At 39.5% G+C, this 20,000-nt stretch overlaps 2 protein-coding genes across 6 annotated transcripts in view; both read left to right on the top strand.

Annotated features, from left to right (window-relative positions):
• The window catches only part of LOC138045626 (protein eiger-like), a 36,744-nt gene extending 19,402 nt beyond the window's left edge, over positions 1-17,342 (top strand). For all 4 annotated transcript variants that reach the window (XM_068892193.1, XM_068892194.1, XM_068892192.1 and 1 more), the window contains exons 3-4: positions 12,871-12,931; positions 16,779-17,342. In XM_068892193.1, the coding sequence (XP_068748294.1) occupies positions 12,871-12,931; positions 16,779-17,140 (423 nt within the window). In that variant the 3' untranslated portion in view covers positions 17,141-17,342. The remainder of the gene's footprint in view (positions 1-12,870; positions 12,932-16,778) is intronic.
• Positions 17,343-17,474: 132 nt separating this feature from the next.
• Positions 17,475-20,000, top strand: part of LOC138045625 (uncharacterized) — a 5,724-nt gene continuing 3,198 nt past the window's right edge. The window contains exons 1-2 of one of the 2 annotated variants that reach the window (XM_068892190.1): positions 17,475-19,341; positions 19,917-20,000. The exon at positions 19,917-20,000 is cut by the window's right edge and continues 3,198 nt beyond it. The gene's annotated coding sequence lies outside the window, so the exon portion shown is untranslated. Of the gene's footprint in view, positions 19,778-19,916 lie in introns of both variants that reach the window. The other variant, XM_068892189.1, reaches the window with a different exon arrangement.

Raw genomic sequence — 20,000 nt, 5'->3', positions numbered from 1 at the left:
ACACACTAAGGAAGGACTGAAGATGTTGTTTCCGCTTCATAATTCCTTTTCTTGTCAATCTAATCTGATGCCAGGTCAAAAATTTTTTTGGCTTTACATTTGCACCAAAAAGTACCGTAAAAGCTGGGAGGTAACAGTAAAAGACAAGCCAAAAGACAGGTGAAGAAAAAAGAACATAGTTTTAGCATATAACTATGAATCGAATTCTCATCAAAAGATAGTAAAAACACGAAAATTTCCACAGTTTTTAACTTCTATGAATCAAGGAGATGGTCATGATGTTCTGCCAAAAGGAAGAAATTGATCACGTGCTAGGCAACCATAAAGGTGCACGTGATCACCTTGTGTCAACTGAATAAACCATGGTAAAGAATGTTAATCGTTCGTCGTTTTCAGAGTAAAACAACGTACTTTTTAGGCAAGAAACTTCCGTCTTTGGTTTTTTACAGCGGTTGTCAGTTATACGCGCTCCTCAACGACTTTTAATTCATTTTTCGAAAGTAAACTTTAGGTGGACGTCAATCAAATGTTTCCATGACGATACTCCTCTTCTCTTGGCGGCAGTTGACTTCGTCATGGAAACATTTGATTGGCGTCCACCTAAATTTTATTTTCGAATATGAAAATATGTCGTTGTGGGGCACATGTTACTGATAACCGCTGTAATTCTGTTGTAGTTGCGTTCGCAAGCCTAGTTCCGGTTTTCTGCGTTCTGGGTGCTGTATCTTAAGGCTGTTGGTGTGCCTGTGTACGGATGTATGATTTTTGTGCTTACGGGGTAGCCCGTAATGCACAATGTCATCGGGGTTGTCTGAGTGAGTGAGTGAGTGAGTGAGTGAGTAAAACAGTAAACAGTAACCAGTAAATCTTTATTGCGCCTTACTCTCCAAAGGGAGGTATCGGTCTCGTTACAATAAAGGTGATGATATCTACTAGAATAACTAATTAACTAAAAAGATCATACAATTACTTGTAATACAATTGGTATAAAATTATTATTTTAATTATTTTGCATTTAGGAAGTCTTTTCTCTTCTGAAACATTAAATATGTGTATTTACCTACTATCTTTGAAGTGCTTTCGTTTTCTAGGGTAAGTAAATACCGAATTTTATCCTCATCATTAAGGCTTTTGAAAACAACATCGGGATGTTAACCGTATTTTGATTAGTTCCAGTCGCGACAGATACATGTAGCTTAGTCTTTGTCAGGTCGAATATTGTTTGGAATTGGGGGAAAAGTAATCTGAAGGCAAGATTCATAAGAGGGAGCCTGAACCAAGGAACGGAAAATTATGAAAATACTTTATTCATCAGGGGAAATACCCAAATCAGTCGCAAGGAGTTTGTTAGACTTGTTACGATAATCGAGCACGCGATTGCAAATGTTTGCTGATATTTGTGCTTCCGTTTAAAAATTAGCTTTTATGCTTAAACATTTTACCCATTAATACGAAATTTGACGGCTATAACTGTAAATTTTTTTGCGAGTCTACTGAACTGGAGCTGTCTCACAACGTATGAACAAATCGTAGTTTGTACAGGGGGCCTCCTAAACTGGCATGGACTTTGACACGATACAGCGCTGAAAAACGTGGATTTTAGCAATAGTCAGAGGCTGAAAGTGAGCCAGCGAAATTATATATTTATCTGACAGCGTCGAACGCACTCTCGTAATCTTTGATTACTGCTAGTATTTAACTGAATATTTACATTTCATCTGTCAGGTCACGAGGCCTTCTTTGTAGGGTTCCAGAGAAACGTATCTATTTTGACTTCAGGGCGAACTATTTACACAATCATGAGGTTGAGCGGCCAATCAAAACAGAGTTTTTAATTGAAAATCTAAACATTTATGAGATACAAAAACTTGAATTATCGCAAATGCTGACAAGCACAAAAGCAAAAGAAATGGTTACTAAATGTGAAGTTGTTTACTATCTGAATGCTTTTGCGTTAGATTAAAGCGATAAATTGTTGAGAGGGGAAAATCTAAGTGTTAAAGGAGCTATGTCACGCAAATGATGTAATTTCATGTTCGCAAAAATCATGTAAACAATCTTCGCAGTGGTAAGACGTGCAGTCAAGAGAAAATGAGGGGACAGAGAAGGAGGTTCCCGGTCCAGCCCTTGGGATATGTCATGTCCACGAAAGTTATTTTTAGACGAGCGGAAGTCTTCCGAGACGTCCGCATGCAGGTCAACCTCGGTCCGATGTTTGAAAGAAAATACATATTCATCAGCCTTCCACGTGCGCCATCATTTTCTCTTTTCACTAAGAACCTGAGAGCGAAGCAAGACTGCATGCGGACGTCTCGGAAGTCAGACTTCCCCTAGAACAAAGACTTCCGCTCGTCTAAAAATAACTTTCGTGGACATAACATATCCCGGCCAACGCCTTGAGCCTCCCTCTCTGTCCCCTCATTTTCTCTTGGTGCAGTATGTTAGATTAACCAGGAACTTAAAGAAGTAGACGCTCCATGGGCGTACACTGGGTTGCTTGTGGTACGTGTTACTCAAAAACAAAAGGGACTGAGTTGGGTGGTATTGAACTGCAGCGTTCCAGTCAATTTTTTTAAGTCGGGGGTCATTAAGACCATTTAAGGGGTTACCCAGAAGTCGTGCCAGCAGAGGCCCTTTGGCTCACACCTTCATACGACGAAATAGATCTTTTTTCTGAGGTTAAAAACTTAGCTACCAGCCTATTAATCATTTGCCAGAAAGAAAAAATTCCTGTCATTTTTATAAAAAACAGGCACACATCGCGTACTTGTGGTAGTGCAGTAACACAGCGCTTTATTCCATATTGTCAACTGAGCTGCGTTTTGTCTTCCAGGATATTCAAGTTCAATATGTAGTTCAATATGTAGTTTTGGTATTGTATATCATTGTCGTGTCATGGTAAAAGTCTTAAGTAAATAGCCCCCTGAGAAGACATGTGGTTACTAGCAAAGTACTGAACCCAGAAAGATTGAAGAAAATAAGTGGGAATCGACAAACATTGGCTTCTGGGCTGACATGCTGATCATTTTCAAGTTCTCTGACAACTTCTTTCCTCCACAAGTTCAAGCGTGCACTCTGAGAATCTGACAGCTTTGTAAGAAAAAACTTCGCTGAAGTTAAGCCCTCTCCGGCGTGGTTAGTATCTCGATGGGTGACCTGAAAAATATACCATTTTGTAACACTAGCATAGGACCGAAAAATCTATTGTAACGCTCGAGAAAATGCGAACTAAGCAAGGTACAGATTTTGTTAGCTTGCTTTATGCAAAACAAATATTGATGCAAAAGTAAATAAATATTGATATACAGTTTTTAGGAAGAGCAGAAGGAAGTTTTCAGGACGGTCCATCGAGAATAAAACATTTACCTTCAGCAACAAAATTTACGACATGAAAACAACATTAATTTTGTACCGCGAATATAAAAAGTTACGATCAGCGACAAATATTTTGGGAGATTCTTGCTAGGTTCAATTTTGTTATTGTACTTTTGGCTGCACGAGTAAATCGCAAAATCGAAAGTGACATCGAATTCAGCGGGCGACGTGATCAAGCTACCGCGGCGTGTTTACACGCGAAACAGTGAAGCATCTCTATCATCTATACCGGGTTTTTGTTTTTGTTACTTTTCCTTTTCTTTCAAGTGTTATAAAGTTTGACAAGAAATGTCCGAATTCAACACAAAGATCACAATCGCCCAACTCTTGAAGCTGACCATTGTTTCTACAAAGTCAAAAATTTACTCTTCAAGACGAGGTGATTCCATCGTTTTGGAAATAGAAGTTACTTTATTATTTATCAGCGTCACAATTTTTTGGTGATTTTGGGGCTCATTTTGTTGAAACTCAAGCACGCTTCCAACAGACCAGTTTACTTTCATGAACCCTTCCTACTTACAGAGCACTACCACAAAAATCCTCCCGTATCACATTTCAACCCACGTATGCAAATTTGTTAAGCTCGAAAATTAAACAGTATGATATTAAAATTCAGAAAGCCGGGCTGGTAATTTCACAAAAAACCTTTTCCAGCGAAGAATTTATTGAAGCAAACAACATATTTGCTTTAGAGGGAAAAAACCCTTCCTATTTCAATTGCGTGCGTGAAAACAAAACACACAATCGGTGTCACAAAGCATATGTAATTAAATTAGAAAATTAATCGAGCCTTACCTGTAGGGTGAAGTTTGATTGTGATTCTGCCAAATCCCTAGTGACTCGGTGAGGGTTAACATGAGATGCACACGTGCCGCCCTGGATAATCACACTTTCAAAGGTATCAAGATACAAATGAATACAGAGGAAAATGGAAGAACAAGGGCGGGAAGTAGAAAAAGTGTGAGGGAGGGCATGTTAACCTTCACCGAGTCACCAGGGATTTGGCAGAATCACAATCAAACCTCACCTTACAGGTAAGGCTCCTTTAATTTTCTAATTCTACTAAATCTCGGTGACATCACTTCCGGTTAACATGAGATTTTACAGCAATAAACGTGGACACAACTATTCCAATCCACAAAGCCAACTTATCAACCTGGCACAGCTCCAGCAAAGCTGTTTTCAGCAATAACGGGTTTGGTTATAGAACTTCTGAAAAGCAGATTCTCGAGACCATTCGATGTGTTTCAGGATTTCATCAGTGGGAATCACCTGCCTGCTCTCGATATAGCTGCTGATTTGGCGCTGTGAGCATTCAACCTTGCTGTATCTACTCCACTTGCCTCCATAACTGCTTTAATTCATCGCCATTTGCATTCGAACCAATGTGCCGATAAGGCATGACATATGAAAGGAGAAGACGGCCATTGCCATGGCATGAAACGAGCTGGGTTTTTCCAAGATAGCGTTCAAGAGTAGAGTAAGTGGTTCTTTAGGATACTTTAGGGTCCTTCCCAACAAGAACATGAGGATTTTCCCCAGGTCTGTCCCGCTTGACAGGATCCCGTATGTAGAACATAAATAATAATCAGGAGTTTTCTCCATGGCATCGATCCTCAGAAAATGACAGTGTTTGAAACCGCTGCCCATATGTTAAAGCTAACGGTTTAAGGGTCAGTTCTTCCGAGAGAGAGCTTACTCAGAGGATACAATAGTTCTATATACTCTAGGACAGGCATAAGTTCCCATGTTACTTGATATCGAGGAAAACGTTTGCAACAGTTGAACACAACCTACAGGTAGCACACTCTAAAAGGATGGTCAGTCACAGCGTAGTGACAACCAGGAAATTCAATCCCCTTAAACAGCTTACGAGTGCTGAGAAAGCCGTATTAATCGTCGAGTATGACAGTCGGTTAATTTGAAAGGCGTGGAGAAACGTTAACACGTTGTTCACCCTCAGATGTAGTGGATCAGTTTTCTCTTGTAGACCAGCTGCACACCATGCATTTGCGGATGTGAACAGCTTACTGCTTTGCTGCTGCTAATTATTCAAGAGGACATGGGCAAGTTGGCAACCTCGCCCGGAATGTTGCCCTTAATGAACTGTCGCCTGACACCTTGCATGTCAGGGGTTGCCGTTCTGGGCTCAGAGGGTGAGCATCCCCATGAGAAAATGTAATTGTTAGTGAACTGTGACCAATTCACAGGGAACGCATCCACATATATGATGCATTCATGTCTTGCTTCCAGTAAGCATAGCCACTAGTTTGATGGTTGATTCTACTTGCAAACAGGTCAATCTGGGGAACAACAAAATCCCATATATATATATACAAGTAAATGCCGCAATTCAGTTCCCACTATGATTCCGTCTTCAAACGGCGCGAAAGAGAATCTGCAGTTACATAAAACCTCACCGGTGGATGAGCAGCAGAAACGCCGACTATGCTTCTAAAAGGGCCTATAATCAAATTTCCTTAGCAATTGTATTGCATTCCTTGTTCCTGCATCCCCGATGCCATCCCCGATGCCATCCCCGATGCCATTGTATTGCATTCCTTGTTCCTGCATCCCCGATGCCACTGATGTAGGAAATAGCAGTCATGTTGTAATGCCTGATGCGCAGAATGGACACTGACCCGAGTAAGGACATCGTCCCCCTGCCTTGCGGTTCAAGAATACTCAGTTTGGGTTTCGTGCATTGTGGCACCCCGACCCATGCGTGATGCATCTACTGTAAAAGCGATATTTCGGGAGTAACGGTCAATAACCTGGAAAGCTGTGGAGACTGAGATGACTCACCAATGCTGTCAGCAGACGGAGGCATGTTTACAAAGAAAGAGAGGTGTGCCAATTCTTTGTCCCAAGTGTCTATACTACAAAGGCCCAAACTCCACCCTAGGGAAAGTAGATGCTAAAGTTCGGCCTTGCTTCTTCTTTGTCGTGGTAGGAGCCCCTTCTCCCCTAACAAAGGCATTGCATAATAAGACTTGCCACCTCTGGAGAAGCAAACTGGGCGTTCATGTCTAGTTTCAGAGATTCTCGGCCACGAAGATTCAGTCCCCGGTTTCCTGCCAATGCCAGAACTTGCCTGATGCTTTATCACAGGCATTGATGGTGGCACAAAATGAGAAAACAAAAAACTGTCGAGCTTTCTGAAGAGTCCTGTCTGAACATTTGGTATAGCAAATATAACGTTGACGTCACCTATTGTAATTAATATGCCGACCAGAGTCTCATTGGCTGTCACAAAGGGTCTTTTGTTCCTGCGGTTGGCACACTTGAATAACAAAAACAATGTCTGTAAATAGAGATCATCCCTACTTGGAGACAACCGATTACAAATAGCTCTCAGAGGTAGTGTTCACTTTTGAGGAGACTAGCAATTAGCAATTTTGTTGCCTTAGGTATTTTTCCACCAGCCCCTTTAGCTTTGTTTTGGGCAGATCGCCTTTGATAAGGCCTTCTAGCATAGTGGCCAGCTTGGCGTTAACTGGCGCACCTGTGTATTGTCAGTTGCCGAGAACTCTCCTGCTAAGTTGTCAAAACTTGACCTAGGGGACTTCCCTAAGTAATTGGCAAGACAACCAGTGAGCACAGGCAAAACCTCTGAGCATCACAATCAGAGGGCTTATCCTGATCACTTTCAGAGCCCATTCAGAGCCCTAAATTTGGCTTCCATCTCTTACTAAGCTCTTGTTTCAGGGAAGCGACTATCCCTGTAGCTCTGCTTTCCTCGAGGAAGCAAGCGATGGGGAGGCCCCTCATCTAAGTTTTGTGTGCTTGCTAAAATGTAAACAACCCAAAAATATTGAGCTGTGAAGGACCAAGAACCTCAAATTCGGGGAAAAGATATTTAAGTTTCCCTTCATATAGCCATTTCGCTAAACTAGAAGCGGCTCCTACCAGGAGAAGCGATTGCCAAGCACAGTTCTCCGGCATCCACGTGTCCGCTGTAGTCCACTTCAACTCGCGAGGTAAACTATAACTTTCTTTCCCTCAACTGTTGAAAACATTAGGACTTAAAGGGAAACTATAACTTAAAGTTTCTTACGCTAACAACCGCCACCACATTGGATAGGACTGCAAAAAGCGAGGCATAAGGCTCTCGACCAAGCTTAGTCTTAAACGACAACTTGTTGCCAAGCACTGTTCTCCGCATCCACGTGTCCGTTGTGGTCCACTTCAACTCGGGAAACTATAACTTTTTTTCCCTCAAACGTTGAAAATGTTAGGACTCGAAGGGAAACTATAACTTTCTTTCCCTTAATAACCGCCTCCACATTGGATAGGACGGCGAAAAGCGAGGCACATAAAGCTCCCGACATAGCTTAACAGCTTTTAAATGACAACTTGTGAAACGTCAATTTTTCTTTGTTGCACTTTCCTTCGTCAGGCTTAGTTTTTGAGATAAACTGTATAAAACAACAAGCAGAAGTTAATTCAAGCGACATTATTTTCTTACCTGCAATAGTAAGGACAAATAAAGCGAATAAAAACCCGGAGACCACAAAAGCTCTAAACTCCACGGCTTCGCAATGTGTACTGATTATCCACGGCGGTACGTGTGCATCTCATGTTAACCGGAAGTGACGTCACCGGGACGGTGATGACAGTTTACATCAAACCCTGTCGAAAGAACCTTGACCGTAAATAATGAAGCACAAAAGAGACAACAAGCTTTCATTCAAATAATTCTTCACTGTCACATTTCCAATTTTTTTTACCTTTGCAGGGTTGAATACAAAATATATGTAAATTGCCAGACAACTTAGATGCGACTTCAGTAAACACTGTGATGCATTCAAGGCGTTTGATTCCTTCAGTGGTTGTTAAATCCCTTAAAAAAACGCCATTTGATTTCGGTGTTGTATATAATACCAAGTTAGTAAAATATTAGAAACAAAGCTCACTTGATATCCATCGGCGAAAAATGAAATTGTTGTCGAAGACCATTACTCGTCGCTTTAAAGATTCCAGATATTTATTTTTCACCGCCTGCCCTGTTCCATTCTTGGAATCCTCGAGGGTATATTTTGTTTAAAGATCCACTAAAATGCCATGCGTGTTACAATGACTTTCGACGCCATTGCAGGTTAATTAAATGTCCTCTGTGTGCACCAGAGAAATTTACGCATTACCCCAACCCCCTCAAACGTAACAAAATACGCACAGAAGACTCTGTGCACAAAGACACTACTTAGCAGGGGAGTGACAGGCAAGATTTTTACCGACACGGAAAGAAAAAAGAACTAGACGCTCCAAAAAAGCGTACGCTGGGTTGCCTGTGGTACATGTTACACAAAAAAGAAGGCACTGAATTGGGTGGTATTTATCAGCAGCGTTCCAGTTTTTTTTTTTTTTTCAAGTGGGGCGTCATTAAGACCATTTGAGGGGTCGCCCACATGTCGCGCCAGCAGAGGCTCTTTGACTTCATAATTCCTCTTCTTGCTAGTCTAACCTGATGCCAGGTCAAAACACTGTTTTGCTTTACGTTTGCTCCAAAGAGTACCGTAAAAGCCAGGAGTCAACCGAAAAACACAAGCCAAAAGACAGATGAAGAAAAAAATATCAGTTTTTATATGTAACTCTGAATCGAATTCTCATCGAAAGATTAATGACAATCGATCGTAAAAACACGAAAATTTCTGCAGTCTCTGACTTTTATTAATAAACGAAAGGTCATGACGTTTTGTCAAAGGAAGAAATTGATCAACCATAAAGGTGCACGAGATCATCCTCTGTCAACTGAATGAACTACGGGAAAGATTGTTAATCGTTCGTCGTTTCCAGAGTAAAACATCGTACTTTTTAGCCAAGACACTTCCGTCTTTGGTTTTTTAATTTTGTTGTAATATTTAACTGAATATTTACATTTCATCTGTCGGGTCAGGAAGCCTTCTTTGTCGGGTTCCTGAGAAACGTATCTATTTTGACTTCAGGGTAAACTATTTAAACAATCGCGAGGTTGAGCGCCCTTGTAATTGAAAATCTAAACATCTGTGAGACACAAAAACAGACTTGCAAATTATCGCAAATCACAATGCTGACAAGCACAAAAGCAGAAGAAATGGTTAAGTAAATATGAAGTTTCTTACTATCTGAATGTTTTTGTGTATATTGTCACGCAAAAGATGTAATTTCACGACACTCAAAATTCGCAAAAAGCCTGGGTTTCATGTAAACAATCTTCGCGCTAGTAATTCGTAAGTCGTAGCAATAACTTGGATTAACCAGGTAGTTAAAGAAATCTTGTTGGTGTCCCAAAAAAACTTCATTTTACACTACAATGACAAAATCATTTGTCAGAGAGAAAAAATTCCCCTCTCCTCGCGTATCACATTTCAACGCACGTATGCAAATTTGTTAACTCATTCTCACCACGTCCCGATTCCTGAAAAATTTTTCTTCTTTCAAATATTAACAAAAATATTATTTCTTGTCAAGCGTTGCATCTTTTATATTCAAATAACCGCTAAAAATAAAGATTTGTTAACGATCTATCCGTAGATATTCTTTCATGATTTAATATTCTCTGTCAAAATTTGCACAACAATCAAAACACAAAAATGGCAGCGCACGCAAAAAAATTTAGTCGCATTTTAATACCTCTTCGTCGAATTCTCATGCTTAACACAGGAATTAGTAGTTATTGTGAGAAATCTTTCTCTATTCGTTAGCAATCATCCTTTCAAATTTCAGGGAAATCGACCGGTCTGCGAATATTTTACCAGTTTTTTTTCAATGGGATGTCGAAAGGCCAAATGCATGTTATGCACAATCGGGCAAGTCGCGCGTGTGACCCGTAATAAATATTTTTTCGCAAAATGTTCCCGAATCGCCAAGTATCACCACAGAAGACAAGAACATCATTCCAAACGCTTATTCTACGCAAAAAGTAGGTTTTGGAGGTAATTTTGAGAGTGAAAATCAAGTTTACGACAGACTGTGAATACAAGAGACGCTAACCTCATTTTGACACGAAAATGCCTTGCTATTGCCATAAAAACTATCCAGTTAAGCTCGCACATTACACAACATAATGATTTCCTAAAGGCCACCTTTTCAAGCGAAATATTTTTTGAAACAAACAACATATTTGCTATTAGTGGCAAAAACTCCTTCCTATTTCATTACGTGCGTGAAGAGAAGAAACTAAAAAGTGTCAAATTATCATACGCAATTGCATAAATTTCAGGAGCAAACTGTTTCCATGAAAAACCTTTTTCTTCAATAATGAGCACAAAATAGACGACAAGCTTTCTTTCAAATAATTCTTGGCTGTTACATTTCCAACTATTCTTTTACCCGAAGACTGTGTAGAGTTGAATACAAATAAATACCGACAGCCAGACAACAGAGATCACAGATCCACTTAAGGTGTTCGATTCGTTCTCCGTCTTTGTTGAACCCATAAGTTACCAGAGAATTTTCCATTTGGTTTCAGTGTTCTACATAACAGCACACTTGGTAAAATATTAGAAACACAGCCCACTTTGATTTCGGCTCGACGGGCGATAGATTGTTGTCGAAGTCCATTACTCGTCGCTTTTACGATTCCAGGTATTTGTTTTTCACCGCCTGTCTTGTTCAATATCCAATTGACTTTCCATTATTGAGCTCCATAAGGGTATATTTTGTTTAAAGATCCACTAAAATGCCATTTGCGTTACATGACTTTCGACGCCATTGCAGGTTAAGTTAATCATTTTACTGTGTCCACCAGAGAAATCTACGCATTCCCACTACCCTCTCGATCCTAAGAAAATACGCTCAGAAGGCTGTATGCACAAAGACACCACTTAGCAGGGGAGTGACAGGAAAGACTTTTACCGACACGGGGAAAAAAAAACCAGACAAACGCATTTTCTAACTGGATTGTCTATGGCAACCCAGTAAAAATGTTGGACAGTTTTACTTATTGAAATTTTGATACTTCTTTTTTCGTAACCTAATGAACAACTGTCCATACGAGTTGGGCATTTCTTTTCTTTTCTCTCCCTTCGTTTCTTCCCTGATTGTCTTCCTATTATCTCCTATTCTTTTCTTATCTCTTTTCTTTGTCTTTTTTTATCTCTTTTCTTTTTTCTGTCCTTTAACGTTTCTTTTTCTTTAATCCTGTTCGCTCCTCTTCTTTTTTAACCCATCATTTCTTTCTTTTCGTAATTTCTTCCTTTTCTTCTCGTCTTTCCTTTACTTTCCCTCTAATTTATTTCCTTTTTTATGATGATTGTGGAAATGCCACACCGTTCTGAAGATGTAACTGATATTCACTGATATTTCTTTTGCAAGTCCTACCATTATATTCCTCATATAAAGTGATCTCACTTAAAATTCTACCTCAGTGCTTATATTATTCCCTCCTAGGTAACGTAAGTGCAGGCTTGTTACAGTATGTAAGAGAACTCTGCAGAAAACTAAGGGCGCGTTTTTTAATTCACAATTCTGGAATGAGAATGGCCAGAATGTAAAATGCGCTCGTTTTCCTATTCCGCATTCCTATTCCGGAATGGACAGAACGCCATTCCATCCATTCTTCTCACAGGGGCAGAATGAACAGAATGTTGCGAATGAAAATCCAAGATGGCAGACGGCGAGATGAGCGCTGCGGATTCAAATACGTCTCTACCGGAGAAAAAGTCAGGGGACACTTTTGGAGACAAGGACATATTGCATCTAATTTCATTGTACCAAGAGTACGAAGTTTTTTTTCAGTGATGTCTCGTACAAGTAAAAGGTGATTTGGCAAATGATTGCCTCTCCTTTCTATATAGGACTGCCAAAACATTCGGCAAATCCAAAACAGTCTACGAATTTTCTTCCTCCTCTTTATTTACAAGGAAAATTGCTGCGATAACGGCTGTAATGGCAGCCTCTTCGACGGCCGCCATATTTGTTACGCAATGTTTACTCGTGCCAGGACCGGGCATCTCGACGGGCGTTTTTTTATGCAGACAATAAACAATTATTGGATTAGGTTGAGCATGATATCATGAATTATTAAAACCGAGGTCTGTGTTATCGGCCGAAGCCGAAGGCTGAGGCAGATAACACAGACACGAGGTTTTGATAATTCATGATATCATGCGAAAACCGAATTCAATATAATTGTTTTATTATACATTTTTCACATATTCATCCTCAGAAACAGAAGCGAAGCGTTCAGCCATTTTGTTTGTGAGGAGAACACTCCAAGGGGCTTAGTCACCGGGCAGACGTTGAACTTGACATGATAAATGCAATATCTGCAGCAGATATTGCATTTATCATGTCAAGTTCACAAGCTATTGTAAATTGATTGAATGCTATCGACCAATCGGAATTCATAGTGAGTCTGATGCAATATCATACGAATTATTCCTAGCATTCCGCACCAGCCATTCTTATTCCAGAATTCTGGATAAAAAAAGGGCCCTAAGAGTCAGAGAAACAAACTATAATAATTATATGAAAATAATCTTTATTGAAAATAATTTTTATTGCACTCCCTAGAGTGTATATGGGCAGATGTCTGGTAACTTAAACGGGGCAAAGGAATACAGCGCAAACCAAGGTAAATATCAGAGCGGTAGTCAAAGGAGCGTCGTAAAAACTAATAACAAAGTATGATGTAGTTAGTCTGGCTAAAGAATCAATCGGAATTCCGAACAAATGATATGTGTTGACGCCAAGCGCGGGAAATTGCATGCAAGGAAGTCAAGATTTGTCCTAATTTCGCTTAAATGCTAAGCGATCATGCAGAGCGAAATAAAAGACTAAAGCACAACCAACGGAAACGCAAATTATAGTAATGCAGTATTCAATTTAAAACCACATTAAGGGCTGCTATTTATTACATGATCGATTGTGCTCTTTATTTCTGTGCATTATCGCAGGGATCCCTTTTGTAGACAATTTTAATCGCGAAGACCTAGACCTATATCGGGTTATACCGGCTGAATCAAGAGGAAATAATGATTTTTACCTACGTCAAATGGATAGTCGCACCTGTAGTATTTATTCGTTGCTAAGACAGCGCCGAAGAAATCCCTTGTTTTCACATTCATTTCAAACTAATTAAAACCATGAGATTTGACTATGTAGATAACTTCTAATTTAACAAAGCCTTCGACTAGTTTCATTTCTTTTTATTTTATTGATTTATTGATTCATCTTTTTTATTGTAGATTTGAATGCAGTTCTATGTAGTTTTATTATACCTTTAGTGGAAAAGTAGAGTAAATGAACTGTACAGCGCCATTGGGCTAAATGGAAATGAAGATTTATAAACAAAGAAATTTATTATTATTATTATTATTAGTTTTATTGAATAACTTTTCAGTTTACAATTTGTTTTGAAAAAAAAAAGTGTGTTTCATTGTCTTAAACTGTAGAATTTTTTGGTGATTTCACATTTCTGTGATATAATCCACTTTTGACAGTTGGTTAGCACTTTAGTATCATCCTTCTTGTGGGCGAAATCAGAGAGTTCTTTCTTTAGGGTGGTGTTGAAATCTCCCAGGGAGTTAAACACTATATTGGTTTGCTTGATCTCGTAGTCGAGATAGAGTTTTCGGAGACCAAGTCTTAAATCCAGATACTTTCTCTTCTTATAATCGTTCCTATCGTGGATCTGTCCGATATTACTTACAGTTCCTTCCACTAAGATGATAACCTTGTTCTTCTTATCAAAGATCGTCATGACTGGTTTGTTTGTTCCATTCTCTGGCGCCTTATCTATATATATAGGCGTGTCCCAGAGAATTTTAGCTTCGTCGTTTTCCGTACTTGCTTTCGGGATCGCTTGTTTATACCATGCTTTGGAGTTGTCGTTTTCCACGTTATAAACTGATAATAAGAGATGGTAAATCGGCATTAACATTCTATCGTGTCTCGCCTTGTAGATTGTTTCGGCAATAGCAGAGCAGCCACATATCATATCATATCATATATATCATATCATATCATACATCTTTATTTACCCTCGGATTTTTAGAGTAGCTTGGTGTAGCTAATATCTCCGAGCATTTACCCTGCCAACCATGATACACCACAGAAGACAGACCACAACACCGGGAACTACATGCCCTACTCTTTGCGACAAGTGTGCGGGTTTTTTTACGTCCCACAGGATTATGAACATTGAAGGGTTGTGAGACGGGACCTCCGGCTTATCGTCCTTATCCGAGAAGACTAGAGAGTCTAACCATTTGCAGATGTAATTACAAAGGCAGCACTTTCTCCTCAGTTATTTAAAGACCCTGAGTGTTGGTCCGGCCGGAGTTGAACTCACGACCTCGCGCGTGACAGCCCAGTGCTCAACCAACTGAGCCACCGGTGCGCGGTCTAATCAGGCAAAAGATCAGGGTCTTTCCGATCGCATAATACATGTGAGACGGTTTCTTCTGCACTGTGGCACAGTGTTAACACTAAATCTAAGCCTTGTCCTTTTTGTTTCTTTACTCTGTAAAGCACGACGTCAGGTATGGTTTTCCACTTCATGATTGGGTTGAAGTTGTGTTTCGAGATGTCGTTATCTTTCCAGCGTTGAGTGACATAGTTGCCAAGCCATAGTTGTTCCGAGACTTTTTGTTTGTACTTTGTGTCTGTTGCCTCTTTTAGGGTTTGTTGAATATACTTTGGACTACTGATCTTGAACACAGTTTCCTTCTCACCAGTTGATACTGAGGTGGATTTGTGCTGTTCGTCGAATGTTACATCTACTTTAATTTTAATTGCTGGGCGTAAGTCTTGGCATCTTTTATCACTGATCTACTCTTTTTTGCTTCCTTGACGTCCTGAAAGGTTCTCGCTACTTCGATATGGGGATCTATACTGATCGTGGTGTAGTGTGAAGTCTTTATCTTCGTAACTTTATACTGTATCTCTATTTCTTTTAAGCCTCTCCCGCCTAAATCTGGTGATAGATATAAGGTCGGGTTCGACTCAGAGTTGTACTTGCCTTTGTTCTGTGCTATTACTGCTCGGGTCTTTCTGTCCAGTTCTTATAGGTCTTCTATCGTCCATTCACTTGACCACATATTGTATTGCAGAAATGGGTAAGCAAACGTGTTTGTCGCCTTTAATTTTCTCCGTTAAAGTTACCACCCCGCTGGTCGAACAGATCGGGGCTCAGTCCTATCAGATGCTGGATGATTCTCTCGTCAAGTCACTACAACAGGCAGTGAGAAGTGAGAGAGCAAAGGCGCTCCAAGACAGGGCAGAGCATATCAGAGAGGTAACGCCACAGGAAGTCCAGCGAGCACTTGACCTTGCCGCGGAAAAAGGGTCATCAGTTTGGCTGACGCTATTTCCCTTCGTGAAATGGGTTTCAACTTAAATAAGAGGGAGTTCCGTGACGCAATCAAACTGTTCTATGATTGGCCGGTTGATGATATCCCCTCTACCTGTGTATGCGGCGATATTTTCCCAGTAGACCACGCATTGATATGCAAGCGAGGTGGGTTCGTTACCCAACATCACAATGAGCTGAAGAGATTTAGAAGCCGAACTCCTGAGTGTGGTATGTAGCGATGTTGAGATCGAGCCTGTCCTTCAAGATATCTCGGGAGAACGGCTAGGAAGGGGTTCTAATCGAGCTCCAGATGCGAGATTGGATATCCACGCACGCGGGTTCTTGGAGAACCAACGATAAGCATTCTTTGACCTGAGGGTCTGTCACCCTAATGCTGATTCGTATAGGGACCTATAGTTTCAACAGATATACCGCAATCACGAGAATGAGAAGAAGCGCCTAAACTCAAGGAGGGTTTTGAACATTGAACAAGGAACTTTCCACCCATTATTTTCACGTCAACAGGCGATATGGGAAAGGAGTGCTTGCAATTCCATAGCAGACTGGCGCTGCTGATCTCCATCAAGAAAGGAGAAGATTATATCAAAACAATCTCCTGGATAAGAGCAAGGACATCCTTCGCTTTATTAGGATCGAGAGCTAGAAGAAAAGCCTTTTGTGACCTTAAGAACATTGACATTGACATTGCCATCACCTTGTGAATACAAACATTCTACATATTTTTTTTTTAAAGTATATTTCCGATTCTCTATTTGACGCTATAAAAATGAAGTTTTTGAGCATATTTTTATATATTTATACGGACTATAATTGTGAATATCATTTCTAGCATTTTAGTAGATCACATATTGCAAAATTAAGATCGTTTAAGAATTTGTTAATATAGATTTTATTATTATTATTATTATTATTATTATTATTATTATTATTATTATTATTATTCTGTGTCCTAGACTATCCTCGCAGTGGGTTCCAGTGTAATTGAAATGTTATTAATTGCATTAATCAGAAATTATTTATTTAGTTTTGTTTCCAAATTTGACGCCGTCAGAAACAGACATAAATTAGAATTTGACTTTTGTCATTCGTGATTTTGCTTCTTTAGTTATCCAACAAATGAAACCCGACCAGAAGGCCTTTCAAGGGTTCACTCATGCAAATGGCCAAATGACTATTCTAGAAGGTGGTTTTTACTACATCTACGCACAGGTGTTTTTTGAGCCTTACTTCAATACCCGGGGAACGAGGTACAATCGCGTGGCTCTAGTCGTACAAAGCAATACTACATTCAGTCTGATGCAGTTCAACCAGGACTCAAGGAATCAGCAAGGAAGAGCAGGAAGTTCTTTCACTGGTGGAATAATTCAACTGAGTAGTGGAGATAAAATCTACCTGAAAGCCGTGTATCGCAGCGCTCTGTTCGTAGGAGGTGCTCACACCTTCTTTGGAGCTTACAAATTAAATTGAATAAGTTGATTTCTAAGCTAAGGCATAGCTAAGCTAAAATCCTTTGAAAGTGAAGCCTGTAGTATCCAACAGTTATACTTACCAGTATAACCATAAGTAGCCAGAGTTATGTCATGACGTAGGATGCGAATTTAATTCGCTAGCAGCCATTGGCACTGTAAAAGAGGTGAGCTAAAATAAATTGGGTGTCTTAAAAATGAAACGGTGTCATAGTCTCTTTCACAACGATAAAAAGGAAATGTTGGGCAAATCTTGTTTTAGACTAAATTAATGTTGGCGAACAAGCAAAACAAAATTTTAAATGTATGTTTTTTCAAACCTTCAGTAAAATTCCTCGCAGAAAAAAAATGCAGTTCCTTTCGCCTCTGTCATTAGAAGCACTCTGAAAACTATCGTTTGAAAAGCTTTTATTTTTAGAAGCGCTTTTTTCATTCCGTGTATTTCTGAATATATTATCACGGTTTTCGGCGTTTTGTTTTTCCGCTATTGCAATATTAATAGACCTTTTTCGATATATTAAAATTTAGCTTGAAAGAGAGGTTTAGAGGACAAAGACAAAGGAAAGTAAATGATATGCAAATATTTTTCACATTCATTCCAACGTCTTTCTATTGTTTTAGTTCTCACTATCAAGCTGAATATATGATATTTCGAAAATGGCCCATTCACTACTTGCACAATCCCATAATACACCTCTATTACCCCCCAAAACATTTGCATAACCATTGCTTGCAATTTCTCCTGGGACACGAAAATGTCCCAAGACAAGTCGAAAACAACGCCTATGCAAATTTTGGGGGGGTAAAAAGAGGTGTATTATGGGATTTGTGCAAGTAGTGAATTCGTTCCAACTTCTTAGGTTACATGGGATGGGAATTATTACAATCCATGTACAAACCCTTCAGAATAATAGATAATTTGATTCATTCATTCTTTTCTTCAAAATGACCGACAACTATATATGCAAACTCGTATTTCGATTGTCAGACTTCTTCTATCAACTCGGACAAAATGGCTCCTTCATTTGCCAACCTTTTTCTTGCCAAATTCGAACATTACGCGCTCACTAACGCATTGTATCTACCTCATACATGGCTCAGATTTCTGGACGATATTTTCGTTATTTGGACTGAAGGTTCAGATAAACTGAAAGTATTTGTCGATTATCTCAATAACCTTCATCCCACCATTAAATTCACTTGTTCGCATTCCCTCACAAATATTCCATTCCTTGATGTGATGGTCTCACTCAAGGATGGTCTCATAGAAACCGACCTTTACACTAAACCAACTGACAAACATCAATATTTACTTATATCCTCATGCCACCCCACCCACACTAAACGTTCCATTCCATATAGCCTCGCACTTCGCCTTCGACGCATATGCTCCGACAATGACACTTACAAACAACGCTGTAAGGAACTTATGGACTACCTCGTCAATAGAGGTTACGAACTTAATTTCCTTAAAACCCAGATACGACGTGCTTCTGACATTTTTCGGAACGACGCTCTTAAACCCAAACCTAAACAACAGACAGATACTGTTCCGTTCGTCATTACCTGTAATCCCGCTTTACCTAACATATCCCGTATAATTCACAAACACCCTAACGTGCTTTATTCATCTGGTCGCTGTAAAAATGTTTTTACTAACCTCCCTTTAGTAGCCTACCGGCGTTGTAAAAACATTAGTGACATTTTAGTTAGAGCTAAATTGCCGGAACCTACTAACACCGACCAATCTAGGTCTCCATCCGGCTCGTTTCGGTGCAATAAAACTAGTTGCACCGCCTGTCCTTTTATTGAGGATGGCCGTAATCAATATACTTTTTATAGTACTGGACAAACCTTTAAAATCAAATCACATATTACTTGTGAAACCCCTAATGTTATTTACATGATTCAGTGCACTAAATGTAATCTTCAGTACATCGGACAGACCAAACGTCGTCTTAAAGACCGGTTTAATGAACATAGGCGACCTATTATAAACCCTTTTTGTTGTTATACTCCTATTGCAGTTTCACGACACTTGCTGACTCGTGGTCACGTGGAGGACCACATGATCCTTATACCGCTCGAACAACTGCACACTAGTCGTGACTCCATCAGAAAGGCTCGTGAGGCATTGCTCATACTGCTCATACACAGAGGAAAAACAATGGAGCCTGCAGGCCTTAACAGAAGAGATGAAATGTAATTTAATTTAGCTACCTTTTAATTTTCTTTTGTTTATTTTACCTTGTTACATATATTATTATCTTTCCTCTTTTTTATGCATTTCCGTTTTTATTAATTTTACACATCACGCAGCCTTTTTATGTCATTTCCGGTAAATATAAAGATCTTGTAACAAGCATGTATCCATTCAATAAACCTGAAGAAGGCTGGTGTTGGCCAGCCGAAAAATTGTAACAACGCCTATTGTTAGCTTGTAACGCCAACAAATTTATGTAATCTACTCAGCCAATCGGGTTCCAGTGTAATTCGAGTGTCACACTTGGCAGATACAAGACACCGCGTCTTGCAGGACAATTGCTTTTAGATTGGCGTAACTTAAAGGTTTGACTTATCGATTTTTGGAATTTTGCGAACGTCTTCTCTATCGAATCAAGCAAGCCAGGACACCAAAGTAAGATTACATATTTTATTTACAATAGTTTTAACTTAGGAAATTTTGGTTCGTGTCTATCTTTTAGAACGATTTAAAGTGATGCTTGACTAGCACGTGTACTCATAAGAGCATTTTCATTACAGTATTCTGTTATTAGTTCAAACCAACTTCAACCTCAATCTCAACATCAACATCAATAATCAAGAATCAGCCATCAACTTCAACTTCAAAATCTAACTTT

The sequence above is a fragment of the Montipora capricornis genome, chromosome 4, assembly GCF_036669925.1.
Source record: "Montipora capricornis isolate CH-2021 chromosome 4, ASM3666992v2, whole genome shotgun sequence".
NCBI classification, from domain to species: domain Eukaryota; kingdom Metazoa; phylum Cnidaria; class Anthozoa; order Scleractinia; family Acroporidae; genus Montipora; species Montipora capricornis.
This window is presented reverse-complemented; position numbering and strand designations above follow the sequence as displayed.